Genomic DNA, 24,270 nt, shown 5'->3' with positions numbered 1-24,270 from the left:
TTTTTTCCCATTCATTTGAAAACCTCAAATGTGTGAACTTGTACAATTACATGCAAATCAGATGAGAAAAAAGCATCCTCACAAGCATTTATTGGAAGTAATGCATGTCTGTTTGAGATGTTTGGGGATAGCATCCAAATGAAAAAAAAAAATAGAACATTATGTTCCCAATGCCACTGACCGTACTTTACGCTGAGTTTCTGAAACAGACTTCTCTATTATTTTTGTCCATTTGAACATGCATCTCAATGGCAGCACATGGAACAGATGGAGCATATTTACAAATGCATTCCCAATCCATACGTGCGTTCCGTTTAAAGTTCTTCAAACATCCATTGAGTACATAAACATAGAAGTGCAGAATATAACTAAAACTATACTGTAGAACTATACCCCTGAACCTCTTACATGCAAATTTGCTATATTTATACACACAGATATATATGAGTGTGTACACATATGTTTAAAATATATATATATATATATATATATATATATATATATATATATAATCTTCCAGGAATAGGGTCATACATTTGTGTAATTCATATTGTTAAATGTATGTATTTGCATTTTTTTTCTTTTCATTTGTACGGCAAGGTTAAAGTAGGATTTTTAAAAGTACTGGAATCCTTCAAACTCATAGGGTTTCCATTAGCAAACCTTAGTCCCACACTTCACATGTAGAGTTTTCATGAAGTTAAAGACTTAAAAGTGGAGTCACCTTACATGCAGCCTCTTGGGAATAGCTGGTGGATTGCATTACTAGCTCCTTGCTGCTTTTGCTAATATATTGACATATTTAAATAAACAAAACGAAATCCAGTGCTCCGCTATGCTGAGTGCTCTGTAGAAACATTGAGAGCTGTATCTATACACATGACATCAGTAAGAGGAGGCAGGAACCTTAAAGGGAAATTACCCTAGAAATTCAGGAATTCCAATCCATGTAATGATCTTGTCCTTGTCAATGGTGCACACAACAATACCTTCTTTCAGGGCCTAAAGAACTTTTGGAACTCTTTTATTTTCTATGTGTAAATAGCAATAATAAAATAATTAGGACCTTCTATAAATGTTCAGTTTTGTTGATTTTACTTTATTTCTCCCAAATTTTGGCTCCTGTAACAAAGAGCAGCGGGCTCAGCCAGATTAACCCCTTGGAACTAGTGGTACAGAAGCTAGTGCAGGAGATGGTAGCATGACGCTCACTAGCTGCTCGACTACAAAATACTAAGAGCTGTAGTTCAAGAACTAGAGTTATTGTTCTGGGGCCTGATTCATTAAGGATCTTAACTTGAGAAACTTCTTATTTCAGTCTCCTGGACAAAACCATGTTACAATGCAAGGTGTGCAAATTAGTTTTCTGTTTTGCACTTAAGTTAAATACTGACTGTTTTTTCATGTAGCACACAAATACTTGATAGCTTATTTGTACACTGAAATTTAAAGTTGATATTTGTGTGCTACATGAAAAAACTGGCAGCATTTTACTTATGTGCAAAACAGAATACTAATTTGCACCCCTTGCATTGTTACATGGTTTTGTCCAGGAGACTGATATAAGAAGTTTCTCAAGTTAAGATCCTTAATGAATCAGGCCCATGGTCTGTAAATCCTAAAGATAGCATTAGTCTTTGGGGCAGATGCAATTTGGCTGAGGTGCCGCTGAACATCGCGTCGATGTTCAGATGCGCGTGTTGCCAGTTATCTGTAAAATCTCCCACGCGGACTGTTCCAGAGACACATCGCATCACCTCGCGCAGAATTGGATCTGCCCCTTTAAATTCTTAAATATAGTCTTTTTATTAAATATCAACAATTCTTCAGCTGTGCAGAAAATCACTGCATTGGCCAATTTGCCAGTGATGTACAACATGTGAGTCGGGCGGACTACAAGTTGGGTAGTTGAATCTGTTTTGGGCTTAGATATAACGCGCCTGCAGTAAACTTATTACATGCTGGAATATGGACGTTCTGGCTTATCATAGAGATTTGCTGCTTAGTAAGGATGCTGAACTTTACTGCTGCCATGTATTATAGTAGTGAGCAGGCCCATGGTTGTTTTGCTATGTCCTAGTAGGTGTATAGGAATCATGATATTATTTATACACACTTGTTGCCATCTGAGTAAGGTTTACAAGGATTTTCCATGAGTGATGCTTGGCTGTTGGAGTGTGTGAGTGCTGATGAAAACAGACCCACTGATCAAGATACATATAGATATTAGTAAATTACCCATAAGTGGGAACATGATGGGATATTGAGAACCCCCCCCCCCCCACACACACACCTACTCCCCCATGATGATGGTGTTTGGTGCTTTAACATTATACATACAGGGTCTTATTTAGGTTTGGATGAAATTTACACTGAAATCGTAAGTGTAAATTGCATCCCGTAATTTACACAGTATATTTAGAGTGGCACGGATCTTTATCTGCCTTATGGGCCTTCGTGCAAGTGTATCATGCACAGCGCCCTGTAAAGCAGATAATTAAAATAATGTAAAAAAAAAAATTGTTCTTTTTCCCCCCAAATGGCACAAGGGTTGGTTTTGCTGTTTGGGAAGGGGTGCACACCCTTTTTTAAAAAAAATAAATTATTTTTTTTTACTATGTTTTTTATTTGTTATTTTAATACATCAAGGTCTCTTGCACCAGCTGAAAGTAAACTCAAAAGATAGGTCTCCTAGAGACCTATCTGTGGTTGCTTTCAACTCAAAATAGCATATAAAGAGCGTGAATGCGCCTTTACATTGCTAGACTCGCCCACTACCTTCCCCGTTCCACCTCTCTAAGCACAGAGAGGTGCAATGGGGAGATCCGTCTCAGTCAGAGTGCAAACTGAGACAGATGTTTGTCCAAAAGTGTGTCCCACTCTAAATGAAGCCCACAGTGTTCTCTGTGAACAATGAATGTAGAAAAAACAAGACTACGGAAGTTCTAGAAAAATTCCAGAAATATGACAATGAAATCAGACAAATTCTAGCCAAACATGCATCAATATCACTGGTGATATAGGGAAATTGGCCTGAAATTGGGACATATGTGGCACAAAAATGAGCTAATTGCCCGTAAATTATGCAACATCAACCAGATCATTTTCAGGGCTCCCTTTAGCTATCCGGTCGCCGTGTGTGTACAATCATTTCCTGACCACACTAGAAGGCTCCCATGTAATACAGCCACTTGGCTGATGAACCAAATAGCCCAATTTATTCAATTTGACCATTCATATGACTAGAGGGGCTGAACAGTAATTTTGGCCTGTGTGTTGCCAGCTTTATACAATGACCCCTTCCCATTCACCATTTCTCAATCTAGATGAATATCTCTGGGAGGAAATTTAACATGTTTGTATCATCTTCATATTTGTAGGAGAAATCCACTATCAGCAACAATAAGAGAAGATACATAGGAGGTGTAATGGGCTGAGTCCATAGTACTGATCAATTTAGGCTGGTCTAGGTATAAGCGGCAGAACAACATACTAGTAGGACTAGTAGGTAGATGTACCTAATAGAGTGGCCACTTCATGTATATACTACCTTGGCATATTGATTTTTGTAGGTCGTTGTGTAACATTGCCAAATATATATGGAAATTTGTATGTACATCTTACTTTATTTAGTTTGGTGTAATGATTTATCTCAGAACCTTTTCAGTATTACGTTATGGCATCAGCTCATTATATATTGCACTATGCTTTTTATTCATCTTATTCTTCTCTTGTTCAAAAACTCCCATATGATCCGTGTGCATCATAATTTTGCTACAGTAGAATTACAGTGAATATACTGCTGAAAGCATAGAAGTGTTACAGCCTGGTATAATTATACACTGTGTAATGATATGTTACTTGTCTTCCACTTAACTTTTCATTTAATTTTATACAGTGTGTTGATTATAATTTATTGAAATACAAATCTGAACTATCAATGTTTATTATTCTTTTCTTTAAATATTTTATTTAAAAATTGTGTCATTTATACGGCCAACTTGTAGCACAAAAGCACTTGTGAAGCTTCTTACTGGGTGATTTTAAACATACATAACAACAACAGCTAAACAATACTCAAATATAACATCTTCCTGCAGTCCCACAACACTCTATATAAACTAAAGGCCACCAATAGAACAGCTGAATATATATCTGTATTATAATACAGTAACAAGTACCCATTTTGCTAGGCTGCAGACTTTATTCAAGGTATAGTATCTTAATACACATAAGGGGTGTATTGTTATGATTAATGTCTATTATAATATACTTGTTTTAAATGTACATGCTAGACACTAATATTAAATACATAGCAATATTTTCTTGTCTACATTGCACACTACAAACCAGGTTAATGGTTAAAATATTTCTTGGGCTTCTTATTTAAGTGACTTTGTTGCTAAAAAAAACAACTATCAGAAAATTACAGCTGAGCAAATGGTAAATGGACTAAAAAATATTAATAATAATAAAAAATATACAGTAAATGTAGTAGCAGCTTAAAATACAAAAGAGGACTTGTCTGCGTGAAATATCATTCAAATAATCATATCGTTTGTAAAACTTATCTAGCAGTCACATTGTATCAGCTATGATGTGACAGAAGTTACTCTATAAAACAATGGTAGAAGTGAATAGTAGTGGAAGCGACTGGAGTCCAGTCTGTGAGCAGTATAAGGTGGGGGAGCAGGACTGTGTGTGTCTTGATGTGATGGACACAGACCCCTGATACTCCCATAGGATGAACTGAATTTAACACCGGAGCTGGGGCTCATTAACTGGCTCCAGGTTTCCTAAAAGCTCCTTCCTTTTCCTTTTCTCCTCGGGGCATTGGGGCAGAAGGATCCCTATCGGTTCACTGAGGGCATCCCCACACTAGCCACTCTAGCAGAACAGCCTGGTAAATTACACATATTGGTTGACTTGAGAATAATCACTATTGTGAAACATTTATTTATAGAGAAGAGTACCTTCTTAACACACAAGCATTGCATCACTGAGCTGAGGGAACAAAGCTGATCTATGATCGAAGACCTCAAGATAAATGAGCTTTCCTGAGTTTTATAATAATAAGCATCTCATACCAGGAGTAGGCAAGCACTGCAAGTCCCAGCATAACCTGTCTGGAAGCGTATGCTGGGACAAGTTGGCGAAGTCTGGGAAAAATTAACTCGCTCTTTGCCAGTGGAAATGTTCTCCCACTTTATGAGTCTCTAACAGAGTAGACCCTATTCCGTATATAGCAAAGGTGTAAACTATTAGATATTCACGGCAGGGGGGAGCAGGAAAGTGTGATTCCAGCATGGAAAGAGTTAGTGAAGGTCAGTTTACTAGATGTGTTATTGGGTGTTGTGTGACAGTTTACGAATATGTGATATTAGTAGTGCCACTGAAACTCAAGCGAGGTCATCTTTATTCCGGGGAGCAGCGCCACCTGCTGCAAGCACAGGAAATTGCATTAAACATTGATTTCACCACCAACTATGACAATTCTCCTCCCCACAGCGTATACAACCACAACTAAAGTGAGAAACAATCCATGCCCCCTTTCAAAAGATCCGGGGCCTGTTACTGATACCAAAAGTCCATTTGTTTAACCACCAACATTTCCTCCTTTTCAGTAGCAGTCCTGACAAAAGGGGGAGAGAGGTACCCTATCGGAATCCGTGATCAGACCTATGGACTCAAGCAATCAGTTTCCCAGATTACTTGTATTTAATACACAATGCATCATAAAACAAATCCCTCATCCTGACAGGAAGAAAATAGAACAGCTCATAGCGAGAGCTGCTCCAATTTATGGCTAAATAAAAAAAAATTAAAAAGAAACTCCAACAATGGACGCGCTAAGGAAGGGCAGGAAACCAATGAGCAGCAAACCGGGACCTCTTTAAGGTTCTCAAGCACCCAAGTCTATGGGAATCTCTGGCCAGTTTTAAGGTTATTTACAAAGGATTTTTCCTGTCCTACCTACCATTGCTGTGCGATTTTGCAGAAACAATGGCCATTATCTAAAGCAGCAGTTCAATGTCACAGATAACAGTCTGGTGAGACAAATTAATCACCATCCCTTGTCAAGAACGCTGCCCCCTCCTCTTAAATAAATAGGACTTTATAATGCGAGACACAGACTTGCACTTTTGAAGGAAAAAAATATATGTAGAATGTGTGTTGTTACTTAAGTGATATACAGAAAGTCATCGCCAAAAAAAACATAATTGAGATCAAACATAAGCGTTTTTATTATCTGATCTTCCGAGGGGTCGCGATCTCGTCTTAATCAAACAGGAAGGCGGTATTTCTTTCTGTAAGATATAAAAATATATTGTGAGCTTCTGCGATTTATCATGATAGTGCCCTGACACGTGTATCGTAATAACCACCAAGAAATACAATAATATTATTATAAACATTATTCTGTTGTCATAGACTGACAGGCACAGCAACTATGTTGCAGAACATAACAAAACACTGGTTAAAATAATTATTTTGGGCAAATTATACAAAGCAAGTAAAAAAACTGAGGCTATTTATTTATTTTAAAGCAATTATACACTCCCATAATTGTGAAGCCTCGCAGATTGTAAAGTTATAACGAAAAGAAGAAAAAAAAAAGATTGGACAATTTAAAGTTTATCTCAGAATTACGTTTGTTAGTTGACAAGTTTTTTCTTTTGTCTGTTAGTGAATAAATGTTTTAGTGCAGAAAGTTTGGTGTGACATCTAATTTACCTACCCACAATATTTATTCCAGCATTTTAAATAGTAGAAAGTAGACATTTTTGGAAAACCACGTTTGCACATTGGACAGTTTACATTGACCTGTGTATGGTATATTAGCGGTAATGGGACAGGATTCTCATCTGAACACTCACACAGACTTCTTCAAAGGCTAAATAGACGAGATTTCCCTGCTAGCATGAAATCCACCCACCCAAGATCTCCCCATTGGTTGCTGATTACATGGATGGATTCGACATGTTTAAGGGGATGGTGCATCTGTAATCAGTCTGTCCTATAGGACTCTTTAGCGACCTTTTAGTGACCTCTTCTTCCAGAGGAGGCTGCTGTCACTTTAAAAATGTCCTGAGAGAGGAGCCAGTGTCTGTGATTTGAGATAGCTGTAACCCCTCTCCTCCTCTTTCTGGATGGCCGCTCTGATCCTCTTTAAAGAGACACTTCGTGACATAAAGAACTTCACAGTTTAGATTGAAGACTTGGAAAGGGGATTGTCCCAGGAGGATCTGACTCAGAGAAAGCAGAGAAGCTGGGGCAGCAGCGGGGATCTGCAGTCTGGTACCCTGGGATACTTCTACTAAGGATATCATCCAAGGACAGGCAGGGGGAGTCACAGTGTGACATCTCTCGCAGACAGCAAGCGGGGGGATCTGTTACATTTAAAGCACAGACCCAACTGCAAGAAGATTTCCAGGGCAAACTGCTGTCATTAAACTGATCTGCAATCCGACATCCAGGACGAGCTGGGAGATATCCCAGGACAGGAGGGGATTTCAACTTGACTTCCAGCTTCACGATAGACAGTGGGTGAACTGGCATCTCTCTTCCAGACGGGCACCATGGGGGATCTGCTGTGTAGCCTCACTTTCCACCCGGGGCAGTGCTGATCGCTGGTGTCACCCGGCTGGCTGATAAGAGCAAAGAAAGTGAGAGAAAAGGGAGGTGTCCACCGCAGGGACACGAGCCCAGGATCACTTTGCTGACACTTTCAGTTTCTTCAGATGCACAGCACAGGTTGCTGTCAGTGGGCACTGCAAACAGCAATAATACTGATTAAGAGGAGCCTGGGACACTAGATTTGGATCTGCTGGCCTTCTTCTGGGGAGGGAATCTGTGGTTGCTTGCAGGAGCCAGGGCTTGTTCCATTGACCTGCTAGGACGATCCTCCCTTTCAGGTAAGTGAGCAGAAGAAATCCTCTACTTGTGTGCGTTCCTGGCAGTCGCTTTGGGTGTGATTTGTAAGCTTAGCTCTTGGCTGTCCTGTGGACTTGTGGTTAGAGCTGGAGTTTTCCTGTTAAGTTTCAGGGGCTGCCACAGTATCCTCCCTCCTGTTGCAGTAGTGTTTGTCGTGAGAGATGTGTGTGTTATTCTCCTATGCCTGGACTGCAGCTAATCCTGCCTCGATCACAGCCCAGGACTGCTGTGTGCCTGCTACATGGCAGTATATGGGGGCATATAGTTTCCTCTCCGCGTTGTGTGCCTGTGTGGTGAGTGCTTGTCAGGCTGTCTGTAGTGTTCTCTCCCTTTAGCTGATGACACAAGGTAAACAGTAAGTTGTCTGCGGGACACTCTCTGCAGACACATCGTACCAGTCCAACCACTTTCTCAGCAGGCTGCTTTTTAGCCAGGGTATTAATGCTAAATCCTCCTGTTGATCTGAAAAGATAATGTGATAGCCCACGGGAGACAACTCTACAGGAGGAAATCAGGTGGGGGGATTAAACACTTATTAATGTGACACATGTACTGGATGTAGTATAAGATTAGAACAAGTTACTAAGAAGAGGACACAGACCGAACTTTCCTCTCTCCAGCTAGGTAACTATACAATAATATCTCTAAATACATAACACCCCACTCGTGACCAGAAACTGCTTCTTACAGGGCTGATCTGCTTCCTTATCACTGGGGAAATAATCATTTTTGGACTTTAATATGCAGTATCCGCTCACAGATTACCTATATCTCTTCCATCTACGTTTATACTTATATATTAGTAATAATGATACTAATGTGGCATAAAACTATATCACACCGGCGGGCAAAAAAAATACATTTAACAAAAATAAAATAAAATGTTACATTTCGCGTCAATATATTTTATAAATATCTAACGCTTTTAATAACAATCACTGCACAGAAGGAAATTATAATGTCCCTTTATGAATTGTACGGCTATGACAACAATTGATTTGTTTTTCATAGACCCCACTTTCATTCATGAATTACGGTTTGTGCGTTTTAATAACCGTATAGTAAATAAATTCAGTGGGGTTGGTCGGTGTTTCTGTAGCTTTTCAGTGTGAGAAGTTGTTACTCGGGCCTACAACTCCGTGGAAGGGTAGACGTGTGATATAATAAAAGTGTGGATATTATAAGTTCCTCTACACAAATTCCCGGAAAAGACATCATGAAGGGGACAAGAATGGACAATTACACATTTTCTGAGCTGTGATATTAGTAGATAGTAACTCTCTTTTTCAACTATACAAATGTCACAAATTAGTGTTCTCCTACATTGAGCTGGGACTAATTAAATGGGGCCCTTTAAACCTTGAAATTAGGCTGATGCTGGAAACATGGCTTTGTATGTATAAAGAATGCTGTAATAGGGTTTTTGTAAGAGGTCTATTCGCTTGTTCGTCCAGTGCCCTTCAGACAAGCTCCAGGCTTGCCCTGGTTGAACTTGTGATACAGTTAATGACTTTCTACTGCTGCAGGATGTTCGCCTTGGCCCTGCCGAACTAGCAGTGATATCAGATATGCCCGTCTCACCCTTTACATGCAGCCTTTATTGCACCCAATAAAATAGTCTGCAATAGAATCTTTATTTAGCAATACACACTTTGTCTCTATATTGTTTTTGAAGTTTCATCCAATGTCTGTTAAATATTCACCCAGAGGAAAAAAAATAAATCATAATTTCAATTGTTAAAGCTACACTCCATTTAATACATTCGCGATGACACATCAGATTGAGCCACACATATAAATTATAGCGATGCGAGGGTAAATCCTTACTAGACAGGGGATAATAACACTGTCATTTGCAATGTGGATATTCATGAGATTTTCTAAACCTCTACATTTGGCTTATTGTTAAGTGCAATAAAAAACGACACGGGAGGAAATCTGGGGATCTGATCTGAATTCTTGCAAATTAAGGCTGGGATAATTACAAGACAGACAACTGTTTAACCCCTTCACTTCTGGGGGAAGGAGGGAGTCAGGACTGACTGGCAGCCAAGAGGTTAAGGTGTCTGAAAACAAAAGTGAGAAGTGTATCTTGTTATTGACAGGAGTTTATAGTGTGTTACAAAGCAGCCGAGTGATGCTTTTGTTGGGGTTAGTGGAGAAATGTATCAATTACTAGTAGCCCCCACGCTGCCTGTGTTCCTGTGCTCTCCGCAGCGTCCACGTCGCCTTGCTTTAAAATTCCTACACACAATAAAACTCTACTTGTAGCCATGAAAGCAAGATGTATATCTGTAAAAGCAGATGTGTGCTACATGCGATCGGATTTGTTGAAGAGGACGGATAGATCTAACCCTGCATTGATCATTTCCAGTCCAGCGAACAAATCGCAATTAAAACGTACTATTTTCTATGCGCTTCACAACAGTTTGTACTTGGTGCTCTTGCAATTATTCAGGACACAATGTAACCAGAATACAAATGTGTTTTTTTTTTGTCTCTAGGTCTTAGATGAACATTGTAATGTGAAATTCTGCATCGACGCCAGTCAACCAGATGTAGGCAACTGGCTGAAATTTATCAGGTTTGCTGGTTATTACGATCAGCACAATTTGGTGGCATATCAGCTACATGATCAGGTATGTAATATTTATTTTACTATTTAGTTGACTGCTCAGTGAGCACAAGCTGCATTTAAATCAGCCAGACTAATATAGTCTGGAATATGGCCCCTGATAAATGTTTCTTTCTCACCAGCCTGGGATAGGATGCACATTGCATGATAAATTATGTAATTTTCTATTGTTCAGAACATGAATCTATGGTAAAACAGATTATGTGTGCCAGCTCAATATATGACATAAGTTTCAGTTTAAAGTTAAATACCATATGGAGATTTGTCTAAGTATAACAAATTATATATATATATATATATATATATATATATATATATATATATATATATATACACACATATATTTTGTTATAAATACAATATATATATTTAAACATATTTGTTTAAATATTTATATATATATATATATATATATATATATATATATATATATATATTAAAAAAAACTTTTTTTGTTTGTTAAATCTGTGGTTATCAAAATTAATATGTTCTATCCATATATTGGAGTTGTCTATTTGAAATAGAAACAGACTCAGACACAGAATCTGAGGTTTAAAAATTGTTTTCAGGTATAATTTGTTTAGATCCTGCTAATAACATTCCAAATAAATATTACTGCAGTTGTAGATGACTGTCATGAAATAAAAATACATTGTTAAAATATATTCTAACCACCTATTTAAAATAAACATTTTCTCTGCTTTTATTAAGTTAAACATAAGCACATATTTATGTGTATTTTTAGTTACAGAATTTTTTTGTGTATGGAAGTTTTAGCTTTTTAGACATCTGTCATTGTGGTGTAGATTGTTGTGTAAAAAGTATATCATTTTTTATTTTGAGTTTTGGTTAAATAAAGCAAATATGTCCTATGTGTGCATTTAGGCATGGCTTACCAACTTTTTGTTTTGAAGATTGTGATTGCATGCATACGATCACAATATGACCAAGCCATTGTGGCTGGGTGCTCTCTGTCTAGTAGATATGATTCCATACAGTGTCACTTATTTATTCTTGTAATGTCCTGCTGTTGCCTTCTCCAGGAATTGAGAGGTTAAGGCGGTCTGGCCTGGTCCTGTTCAGCTTTGAGAAAGCTGTTCTTAGGAGCAGGATAAAAGGGCTTTCTTAAGAGGTTCTCCAGGAGCTTTCATTCTTTTCCATGAAGACAGATCTGCCAACTGGTGAACAAGCAGTACTCATCACATAATGAACACCCTTATTGTGCAAGAGATTATTCAATATCGCAGCATAGATGAGAGACACTTGATCAGCGGTAATTGTTAACCACTAATTACTTTAACTCACCTGTGAAACTCCCAAGCAAACATTATACTCCACCTGAAACTGAATAGGCATATTGCAAATAGCCAGATTCTCAGGCTGGATCCACTGTAGTAAGTACAGGGTTGACTGAAGGACAGGTCTGAAGCTTTAGACAGCTGGAGGTATGAGATTAACATGCACACACCCAGAACTTTTTTTCTTCCAGCTAAAGATTCTGTGGAAACAAAATCCACAATCACGTTCACAGTTCAAACTACCAAGGTTTAACCCTTTCAAAGGAGGAGAGGCTAATCTCACACTGCACTGCAATGCAATCATTAATTGTCAGATGGCCTTAAAATATAACCATTGCAATAATGTTAAACGAATCACATATAAAAAAAAAATGCTGTCAATTTTGTTGTAAAAGCATCAAATAAAAAATATTGTTTCACCAACAGAAATGTCTTCATTAATGTTGCTTTTCATGTTAAAGAAAAAAAAAAAAAGACATCTCCATAAATAATTAGGCCAAGTGCTAATATGTTTGGTAAAAACACACACAATCTAATGGATCAAATAAAGTGTAAATAGTATTACTATTTACACTTGTCACTTATACCAAAATTTCAACTTGGAGCACTTCCCTGACACAACTGATAAATGTTGATTGCACATTATATCCTAGTATATACATGACCTAATATTCTGTCCCTAATAGTTGCATAGTGTCTGGAAGCTCAGCATTAACTGCAGTAATTTGTCTCCTAACAGGATTTCTTGCCAAATATGCTTGTAAAAATGTGGCCACAGGTTTTTATAACCAAAGAGTGTTAAACTCTTTGCCATTTTTTCATGATAATTATTTTTAGTTGGATATGTTTTGGAAAACAATTTGTATTCACAAACTAGTTGCCTGAACCCTACATATCTAGGCTATTCTCTAATGATATCACCCATACACGACGTCTACAGTTTTGTTATGAAGGGCTGTAAAAAAGACTGTTAGCCAGATTACTAAATAAAAGAATTATATATATATATATATATATATATATATATATATATATATATATATATATATATATACACAATATTATGCATGCAATAAGACAAGACCATATTTCAGTCGCTTCATCCCCAGATTCACTTTTATCAAGGCAAACAATTTGGATATTATGGAAATAAAAATATACAGCGGATTTCTAATTTGGTGTGAATATGCTGGCACATGTTTTTAATATTCAGAATATAGTATGCGAAAGAAGAGCCGTCATTATCAAACAAAGGAAGAATATGTCCCCTCCTTTGATTCTAGAACAGCGCAGGTGGCTTATTCTGCCTGGAAATTCTAGAAAATAGCCATAGACGGAACTGAAGTGTAAAATAATTCCTATTATCGGAAACCTGTAATTCGATTGTTTCAAAGCAAAGCTGTTCACGTCTTTACAATGCTGAGCATCCTGTTTCATCTATCTTTTAAATATTTGACCTTAACCCATTTAATGCCAGTGGCACAATTGCACTGTAGTGTGTCTGTGAAGAAAAGGACCCACCGTTTGCTCTTTGTGTTTATATATTTAAATGTAGTTGTGTTATTATAGACATGTTTTCTACAGTTTAGCCCTTTTGAAGTACTGCATGCTTTTGGTTCTGTATAACAAAACTTTATATAGAGCACATGTCGACATCACTATGTAAATTGTAGGCCCTTGTGGCTGTAAAAAAGTCTCCTTGCTCATTTCCATTTTAATTATTGGAGTGGGGAAAATGTTTGAGTCTCATGCAAACCAATCTTCTTAGGCATCTTGTTAAAATTGTGGCCATGGACAAACAACCTGTGGGTCACGTTGCTTATGGTACTCTTGACCTCTTCATTGGTAAACTTTAAAACAAATTGCCGCAAATTACCCTTTATGCAGTAGCACCTTGTGTGCATAGGTTTGGCTCACTCTCTAATATTTCCTTGGATGTATTCATTTTGCAAAGTTACTCTACACAGCTCAGAGTGCAGGTTTTGACAAGAGCCCTGCATTTAAAGGGAGGTTCTGTCACCTTTCTGCTTCTCATTTTTAACAGTGATGCTTCTGTGTTAACACTAAGGCGACCTACGTTTTGTTGTTTCACTGATCACTCTCTAAAATCCTAATCAGTACCTAGAGAGCAATACATGCTTGCCCATATTTCTGTAAAGGCCACACAGGGCCAGATGTAAGGCAGCAAAGTTGCTGGTGTTGTATATGTCATTGTTTTTTGTAGTTTTTGTTTGTTTCTTTTATATGTTAATGTTGTATTATTTACCTGTTATAAATATTTCACCACAGGACCGTTCAGGAATAAGATAATGTATTTATTTAAAACTGATAGAATGCAGAGGGTGTTTGGCTCATGGAAAGCTGCAAAGGTGGTGGTAGGGGGTGGAACATGGGGTATCCCTAAAATAGTGGCTTAGACAGGCAAAATATGTATCAGTGCCTTCGTGTAGCAGAAGCATTCAAAACAACACAGAGTTAGTAAAAGAATGAAAGTGTCTTATAAAACTACTAATTTCCATTTGTATGTGATTTTACTAGATCAGTACACATTGTCCAAGAGTTTAAAATCCAGGCACTTTTTACAAACCAAAGTTGTTGGTCTTATAGCACTTGCCACATCATCTTAACAAGTAATATGCACAAATCATCCAAAAAACTACCAAAACCTTTATCCAAAGGGAAGCAGCAAACTAACGTTTCAAAAGCAAAGTCTTTTAATTGATTCCTGTAAACACTGATATTTGCTGGCTGTAGGGAGCTTGGAAGCTGGAAAAGAATATGGCCAGAAATATATTTAATAGAACGTGTCTATTGCTTATACTACATCTTTCAATTTATAATGGTTGTGAGTTTCTTTAGACATCTTTTAGGTTAAAACGTAAAATGTATTCTGCTGATAACACCCAATGATCTAGTAAATGACAGCAGATCTCTCTGACAACTTAGCGTTATTTCAGAGAGTAAAAGTAAAACGTAATAACTAAATAATAGCAATATTACTAATGTTTTATTTGTAATAATAATTAAAACGTCCATTCCTTGGCAAAGTCCTGGCATTTGTGTTTATTGTGATGTAGTGTGAGGCTCTGGCTTGCATTGTCTGTGTTGAAATGTATGCATTCACCATTCGTGCACAAGTGCATGACCCTTTCACTAGTGGCAATTGAATGTTTCACAGAGACCATCTTCTCTGCTGGAGAATGGAGCTAGTTTTATATAGCGTAGAATTGCTAAAGCTTAAGGTTCGCCTGTTTCACAACAGGAATCTTGGATGTCATTGTAGGGTAAAAAAGACAAACACCAGCACATATTTCTATGTATCTTGGGACAGATAAAGTCCTGCTGTGATGCACTAGGATGGGTTTGTTCTATAGTGTGCTATGTCCCATAGTGTAATACAGGCTGTATCATCAATGCTGTTTGTCCTATAAGGCTGCGTTACAGTGCACTTCTACCCGGGCTTATTTTATGGTCCATAAATTAAGCTGTATCGTACAAGGAGCATGTAATACTTCTCACTGAAGCTTGTCAAAAATCAACATTTTGCTTCAAAGAAAACTTCAGCCAGCAGTCTGCAAATTTGTTAGTGCAACACTGAGAAGAACATTTTCCTTTATTAGTTCAATTATTACAACTTCCTGAATAGGTCAAAGGTCATTCATAATTCACACTTCTGTCATTTTTAGAGATGGCAAATGGAGTCTATTAATCCTAAATGAAATGACCTGTGTATCACCAGACAGTAAAGATTTAACACTGAACATCAGGCTCTGCTTCACCTATTTCAAAAGTGAATCATTTTAGCCCTTCTACAGTGCTCTATAATTGATGATCTTTTTTTTCAGTCTAGTTTTGTGCATGTTTGGGATTTAATCTGATAGGTCAAAGTTTAAATTTGTAAGGCGGTAAATTTGAGCTTGTGTGCCTTGGAAAGCAATCAAAATAATTATTTAAAAAAAAAGAAAGATGTGAAGTTGTCGTTTCCTAAAACAAGTCAGTGACAGAACGGGCTGCTGCATTTCCTATTGGCAGCGAAAAGGTTATTTTACCCACGCTGAATAATAAATAAAGTCTTGTGTAGTGGGGCAGCGACTGGCTGCATAAAATGTATTTATGTGAACATAATTTATGAGGCATGTAGTTCAGCACTCATGTACTGCTGCTTTTTTAAACACTTTTGCTCTTCTGTCGCTGGCCTTCTGGTAGAACAGCAGTTAATTTATGTCTTATAAGAGAGCATTTCTTCCTTTCCCAAACTGGCAGGCGAATTTGAAACCAGACAAACATTACACCAGCATGTAAATATCAAAAGTTTTACAAGTCCCTCCCCTTTCAGAGCGTTGATTATGACATCACCGAGGCGCCAGCAGTTTCACATGTCAGCAGCTGCAGCTGAACTATTTATTTATTCATTTTTTTTTAAAATGGTTAAACGTAAATTATACTTAGGAGGGGCCACCTTATCAAATGGCACTGAGCTGTAAAAGATGCCTCTGAAAATCTGTTTGCTCTCTCCTTGAACAAACAGAAAAATATTTGGATAGCAAAACAGTTAACGTTTTTCTAATTTCTTTTCCGTGGTAAGACTGGAGGCAAAAATTTGTCTTTTATGTTTAGATATACATGTTAGTGTTGTTTAGGAGACTTGCCAGGTTCTTGTTTAACAAGGAACTTTAATAATACTGTACATTGGTATAAAGTACAGAAAGGAGTGCCACTGTCAAACAGTTTCTGAAACAAAAATAGGATAGTGACTGAGCAAAATAAAATACTGTTTGAAGATCTTTGATATAAATATTGTGTCTCTATGTTTCTTTGTCACCTAGAAATGTCTATATTCTAAGACAGCTTCTGGCATCAGGTTTCTGTCTAACCAGTCAATATAACTTTGACATAATCATTATAAGTATCACTGCGGCTATTTGTAGCTATCAATACCATAGATCAGAGGATTTTAAGGATTCTATTCCCAGAATATGTCCGTTTATATCCGTAACAACCCATTGTTAATTTTTTTCACACAAATTTTACTTCCTCTTAATTATTTTACACTTAAGTATATTATTGTTAATAAATATTATGAATAACCGAATTAAAAAAAACAAAACAATAATACTATTTGAATTGATAGCGCACATAGTATTTGCTGAGATAGGATTATGGGGAGCCATATTTTAGCTCTTGACCATAGGTTAAATAAGAATCCATACTACAAATAGTATACCTAATAATGTTACCATTGCTACATAGAAACCTTATAATACAGTGTATCATTCTGATATGTTAAATAAAACGTTGGAATACACTTCTAAACTTATTAGAACATGTAAGAGGTTTCTATTATATTTCCAATCTTATCAGCTCCAATCACGCCCCCCCCCAATGTAAGTTAGTTGCTTAGTAGTGTAGAGCATTAGCTATCTGTGTAGAGTCTATAGCACAGTATTAGTATTATAACTACAGATCCAAAAGTGCATTTTGTGCAGGGCAGGGAACTCCACATCACGAATTTCAGTAAAATTTACATATTATGCATGAATTAGCTTTAAGTAACCAGTTTAAAAAAATTGAGTGTGTGGAAATATACACATATGAGATAGTATTAATTTTTAAAACTGCTGGTATGTTTCCTTGTTCAGCGTATGACCTCTTGGTTATAGAACAGGTTATCACATTAATTGCTTTTTGTTGTAAATACAAATGTACATTCATGTCTCCCACGTTGCAGCGCACTATGTAACGCACAAACTGTAGACATTTACGCCAATAGCCACCACCAGAGTTTCAGCAGAAGTCAAAAGCATTCCTTTAATAGCAGTTTAAAAGTACTTGAGACGATCATGTTTACAATCACAGGGAAAAGGGAGTATTGCAAAACTTAACTGTCTTGGGGAGTATTGTCTTCTGAACCTGCCTGTTTCCGAGAAGCCAATGCAAAGTTCTAATATGTCACAATTCAAATGTCAACATGCTGCTGGAAAGGAAGCCAATAAGCTGAACCTGTGAAAGCTGCCAAAAGAGGTGATGTTAAGTGTTGAGAGAAGTTCATTGTTCCTAAAGGGAAGTACACTTCCAGTGTGAACCTTCTTCTCATTGACATCCATTAGATTTTTTTGCTCACATGAAAGTACTCGTCCATTTAGCACAGATGCACAAAGCGCTCTATGGTAGTTGATTTACTTCCAAATGCAAGTTTCAAAGCATAGTCAATGTACCAAACACTGTGTAAGGGCCACTATAAAGAAATAGTTCTTGTTTTTATTATATATTATAACATTACATTTCTAGGGCTTCTTTTGCTGAGACAGATAAGGGACTGACCATATCAACTTTGTTCAAAATCTCTTAATGAGTCCCGCCAAGTATTCTGCCATTTTTATGATCATGTGGTCAGTTGGGTCTAAGTTTGGAATCTGTTAGCTTTATTGTTACCTGGAAGCAGTATTAGATTTTACAGTTTTAAAAGGTATACACTTTTCTCTTCAGCAAACATATGTTTTAAAAAGCAATTAAATAAATTGGGTCTTTCACTTTGGTGGTCAAAGCTCTTCCATTTCAGTTTTTAATAGCCCCTATATTTAATGATACATGTATTTAATTTATGCCCAAGTAGTGATTAAATGATTTTCAAAAATTGTTTATTCTGCTGTCATATAGATGAAAAATAGTGTTTAACTTCTGTGCTGAACTAAGGGGTAATTATTGTAACAATGTTGCTGCATTCTGCAAATTAAAGTAAAAAATAAAAAAGCTCAGACCTCAGGCCTGATTCATTAAGGATCTTAACTTGAGAAACTTCTTATTTCAGTCTCCTGGACAAAACCATGTTACAATGCAAGGGCTGCAAATTAGTATTCTGTTTTGCACATAAGTTAAATACTGCCTGTTTTTTCATGTAACACACAAATATCAACTTTAAATTTCAGTGTACAAATAAGCTATCAAGTATTTGTGTGCTACATGAAAAAAACAGTCAGTATTTAACTTATGTGAAAAACAAAATGCTAATTTGCACCCCTTGCATTGTAACATGGTTTTGTCCAGAAGACTGAAATAAGAAGTTTCTCAAGTTAAGATCCTTAATGAATCAGGCCCCTCTTTCTTTTTAAACTCATCTGATTCATGTTGGATGATATATCACTCACATACAGTAGATTATAAAATATGCATATTTTTCAAGCAGAAGGCAGCAGAAATAGAACAATAAGTAATAATAAAAAAAATAACATGCCTAATAAATGGTGGATAAGAGTGCTTCATTGTGTGGCACACACTTATAAATACTAAATAAAAAAAATGCAACTGCATTTTTAAAATTAATAACCTTATTGAAATATGTGGCATTAACCCTGGCAAAATCCGAATAGAGAAAGGGCTGACCAAATATTTCATGCACACAGGGGGTAAATATAAAGCACTGTGTAACAACTTGAATCAGAATTAAAGTTTCAACTTCAAAATTTCTGCCTTCAATTAAAAATGTCCATCGTCCTGTAATAAGAATAATTTTCATCATATTTCATTCAGCACAGCATTAGACTGTAATGTATAGCTGGCTGTTAGAGCCATCTACTGGATCACTTTGCAAACTGCAGTGCTGGTCTATGGAATAAAGTTCTCTAAATTAATACTAATGCACTCCTATGTAACTGGAATCTGAGCTCCTCATTTATCCTTCACAAAATTGCCCAGGCAGCAAAATGCTCTTTAGTGACATCATGCACCTCATTTTGCACCGGCACGCTAAGATTTCACCAAATTGAACAGGTTTGTTGAGCAAAGTGGCAGCACCAGTCAATGAGAGGAGTTGGCTGGAGCTAGGACGTCCCTTGTTACGTGTGGAGTGGGCGTTCTGGTGCCTCTCATTTGGTATATAACAATGAGATACAGAATATGGGTAGGGGGGATAACCATTTTCACTCCACAAACACACTTACACCAGCACTGAACTGGTGGACATTGGGGTGTTATCGCATACTTCTAATGGGAGGCACCTTGCACCTTCAATATTCACTCCAGGAGGGGGGCACATTGTAGCAATTGTAAATCAAGCTTCCAACACACAGAAGTGACACAAATAATAAACATAGTCCCAGTGTCGGTAGTTCTCACGATTAATTTAAGACATAATGGGCCTGAGTTATTAAGGAGAGCAAAGCAAAAAAAGGGTAGGTTTGCGTCGGGACAAACCATATTACAATAAAAGGGGTGCAAATTAGTTTATTATTTTGCACATAAGTTAAATACTGGCTGATTTGTCATCTAGCATACAAATACTTGATATCTTTATTTTTACACTGAAATTTAAAGCTGATCTAGGAGATGTCCTACCCCAACTATAAATCTGGCCCCACAATTTACATTTACCTCCCCCACCAATGCAACATGGGTTTGCCCAGGTGCAAAGTCACTCCTTTGTTTGCTCAGACTCAATAAAACTAAAAGAACAATATTTATGGCGAAAACCATAAAATTTTAACATAATGAAAGTGGTGGTTCTAAGGTGGGAGAAGGGTGGAGGTCTGCCCAGGTTCACGTGTGCTGGGCAGACCGTCTGGACACACAATACCAAAGTGATATGCATTGCATATCTATATTTAAAGTTAGAAGCAAACCCAGGTAAAGACTGCATATTTGACAAACCATAATACAATGCAAATGCAGTTTTCTTTTTGCATGCAGGGAAATCACTGCCTGCTTCAGTACATAGCACACATATACTTGGCAATTTTATTTTAACACTGCACTTTAGAGTCATACTAGGATGTGCCCTTTTCACCTCCAAATCTGCACATTTTACATTTGCCCCTGGCAGCGCAACATGGTTATACGAAGGTGTAAAAGTAGCCTTCTAGCCGGATTTAATTCTACCTTTAAATGAGGCCCCTCATGTGCTTCATAAATGAGGTCTACAGTATCCTCATTCATTTGCAAAAAAAATGTCTATTTTGAAAGAAAAGAAAACAGGGCAAAAAAAAAAGAAGGACTTAAACATGTATACAACTGAAATGATGGTTAACCATTGTAAAACATATATACGCCTTGGACTTATGGGAACCTTATGGGAACTTCACATATCCCAGGCTTAGCATAGCAGAAAAGCAGGGAAGCCCTCTGCTCAGTTTGCACATCATTGCTTTTAATTTTGAATGTATATTGTGTATTTTAATTATTTAATAATTTGCATTAAAAAAATAGCGATGAGCTCCAGAAGTGCTGTATTACTCTAATTTTTTTTATATATATATATATATATATATAAGTAGGTTACAGTAGGGATGGAACCATGGTGAACTGCGGCATTGAGGGGGGAGGTTTTATTGTGTGGCACAGAAGTAATGGCCTAGCGGGGTCTAAAATGTAAATTCAGGCTTGATATCATTATGAAACCTGAAACATGTCTATTCTGGGCCACATATGTCATATGTTTTGTTTTCTTTTCCTTTACTTTCCCAGTAAACAATCCGGTTTAATTTATTTCTCATGCTTTGAATTGTCTTGCCGTGTTTTCTGTATTTAGGAAGTGTAACTCAGCAGGGAGTGAGATTTGCTAATCACTTTTTACTGCACAGTATAGTTAGTTATGGTCCTATTTGAAAAGGTAAGTGATTTCTTAAGCATTGAACACACAGTTAATGACATGCGGGCTCTTGCATTACCACTGATTATACAGTCTCTTTTCCATAGATATTCTACAGAGTTGTAGCTGACATTGAGCCAGGCGAAGAGCTCTTATTGTTCATGAAGAGTGAAGATTATACCCATGCAACAATGGCTCCTGACATCCATGGTAAGCTCCATACTATCCGCCATTGTTTGTCGCCTTCATGGTGTGACTGGGAGACTGAAAGAAGTTTTGTTAAGTCATAGAATAAATTCCTCAATGCGGAGGACGCATTTCCCCCTTATTTTTAGATCATTATTTTATTCTGGAATATATTTAGATGATTCCTGTTCTGGAGAGTGCACTATCTTTTTTTTTTTAAGTGTTTAGTTTCTGCTTTAGTTTCAGATGACTTAGTAATAACTTTTGGCTTTGTTAAACAGAGGAGTGTCAGTATCGTTGTGAGGAGTGTGACCAGCTGTTTGAGTCCAAAGCTGAGTTGAGCGACCATCAGAAGTTTCCCTGTGGTACACCTCACTCAGCCTTCTCAATGGTGGAGGACAACTTTCAGCAAAATCTGAATGACGACAGTGACCTCATCGAAATGCAACACTCCCACAGCCATGAGTGTAAAGAATGTGATCAGGTGTTCCCAGACATGCAAAGGTCAGAACTGCTGCTAGATCATGGATTCTATGCTTAGGGGCGTATTCAATTGTTAGCGTTAACACTAACAAATGAGCGCTCAAAAAATCTTACTGTTAATACGGTAATTACTCGCGGAATTTCAGCTCACAGCCCCCTGAGCAGCGAGCTGAAATTCCGCGAGTAAACTACCGTATTAACGCTTTTCGCGCGCAATATTACCGTATAAACGGTAATATTTTTTGAGCGCTCATTTTTCAGCGTTAACGCTGACAATTGAATACCCCCCTTAAAGTGTGTTCTTATTGTTGCTTAAACATGGATGGATGCCAATGCAGTCAGATGGGTTACCAATACAGTGGATTGAGCTTGGAAAGTCAGCTGATCAATTGAACCAGATCATCATCATCATTTATTAATATAGCGCCACTGATTCCGCAGCGCTGTACAGAGAACTCACTCACATCAGTCCCTGCCCCATTGGAGCTTACAGTCTAAATTCCCCAATATAGACACACACACACACACAGACACAGACAGAGAGGGAGACAGACAGACAGACAGAGAGGGAAACAGACAGAGAGGGATAGACTAGGGTCAATTTTGATAGCAGCCAATTAACCTACCAGTATGTTTTTGGAGTGTGGGAGGAAACCGGAGCACAGATCATAGTTAAAACTTTGTTACCAGCTGTAGCACCTCTGAAGAGGTAGACATACCATACTGGGGATTATTAGCACCGTTAAAAATAAGCTCACACCATAGATTAGTCTCTACAGCTGTCTTACATTTGCATCTACTTCGATGTGCGATTTGTATTCTGCATGTTTTGTCATTCTGAAAGACACAATGACGATAGTAATTGATACCCTCACTTCAAAATATTTACAGTGGCAAAAATATGTACGCACTGTTGTTGGATCATACTAATAATTTTATTGTAAGTAGATCTGTTTTTTGAGATCCTCTTTCTATGTTTGAGTTATTGGATAAGTTCATTATGTCATGCTCATATAATAATATTTGACATGCTTTCCTTATCACCTGTACACTATGTAATGGATTTCCAACATGTGCTGAATAAGGTAGGATTTTATATTTAACACGGGTCTCTTCTTCTTCAGCCTGGACAGGCACTTACTGTCTCACACAGAGGAGAGAGAATATAAATGTGACCAGTGTCCTAAAGCCTTCAACTGGAAGTCCAACCTAATCCGCCACCAAATGTCACATGATACTGGAAAACACTATGAATGTGAGAACTGCTCCAAGGTAATGTGAATTTCTGTTTGGTGGTTTCAAAGTAGTGGAGAAGCAAGTTGACTACTTGTAAAGTACAAACATGCTTGCTTAATGCATGTAGTGCGCACACATATACTGTAAGTCAGAGCAATCAACCAGATATGCTCTTCTAAACTGTATAATTAATATGACTGGTTGCAGTGGGTAATATAGCACATTTGTGCATTTAAAACCATGTTATTACATGACCCCCACTGTTGTCTGTGACACATGACTGTACTATCTAGGTATAGCCAGGCACGGGCTGGCAAATCTCAGCCCGGGGGCTGCACAGGCGGCCGCATCACATGACACGTGATGCGGCCACGTCATTGATGACGGGGCCGCATCGCGTGTTTTGCGATACAGCCGCGGATAATATTAACGAAATTTGACAACCACCAGGGGGGGGGCCACCCCGGCCCGGCCCAAACAGGGGTCAGACTGAGCCCCCCTGCACCCCAGCCCAGCCCGCCCCTGGGTATAGCTCTGTCAGAGGGTAATGTCAGAACACTGAGCTGCCCATCATATGTTTAGGAGAAGTATGTTATCTACAATGCCTGAAATAATGCCCAGAGCCAGTAACCACAGCACCACAAATCAATGTACTGCTGCTGTCTTATTTTTTTTTAAATCATTTCTACAGATTTAATAAGATTTTAATAAGTGGACCTATTCGCTGGCTTCTCAGTGTGACTCAACTCAGTCTGCATCATTTCCAAAGTTTCTCCATGCGAAATGCAGAATTCTACAGCAATAAGTTATTGTTTATACCATATTTTTTCCAGACCAAAAAAAATCTGCAAAAGGATCCAATCTATCTTATAGGCTGTATGCCTGGGCCTTTCCCCTTTACCTGAAATCTCAAGTTA

At 37.6% G+C, this 24,270-nt stretch overlaps 1 protein-coding gene across 4 annotated transcripts in view; it reads left to right on the top strand.

Annotated features, from left to right (window-relative positions):
- The first annotated feature begins 7,030 nt into the window (after positions 1 to 7,030).
- MECOM (MDS1 and EVI1 complex locus) overlaps positions 7,031 to 24,270 on the top strand; it is a 43,708-nt gene continuing 26,468 nt past the window's right edge. For 3 of the 4 annotated variants that reach the window (XM_075202094.1, XM_075202090.1, XM_075202093.1), the window contains exons 1-5: positions 7,032 to 7,916; positions 10,440 to 10,574; positions 21,556 to 21,658; positions 21,916 to 22,138; positions 23,242 to 23,389. In XM_075202094.1, the coding sequence (XP_075058195.1) occupies positions 21,610 to 21,658; positions 21,916 to 22,138; positions 23,242 to 23,389 (420 nt within the window). In that variant the 5' untranslated portion in view covers positions 7,032 to 7,916; positions 10,440 to 10,574; positions 21,556 to 21,609. Of the gene's footprint in view, positions 7,917 to 10,439; positions 10,575 to 21,555; positions 21,659 to 21,915; positions 22,139 to 23,241; positions 23,390 to 24,270 lie in introns of all 4 variants that reach the window. The other variant, XM_075202092.1, reaches the window with a different exon arrangement.

This window comes from Mixophyes fleayi, chromosome 3 (genome assembly GCF_038048845.1).
Source record: "Mixophyes fleayi isolate aMixFle1 chromosome 3, aMixFle1.hap1, whole genome shotgun sequence".
Classification (NCBI taxonomy): Eukaryota; Metazoa; Chordata; class Amphibia; order Anura; family Limnodynastidae; genus Mixophyes; species Mixophyes fleayi.
The sequence above is the reverse complement of the archived record's forward strand: the minus strand, read 5'-3'. Positions and strand labels throughout refer to the sequence as shown.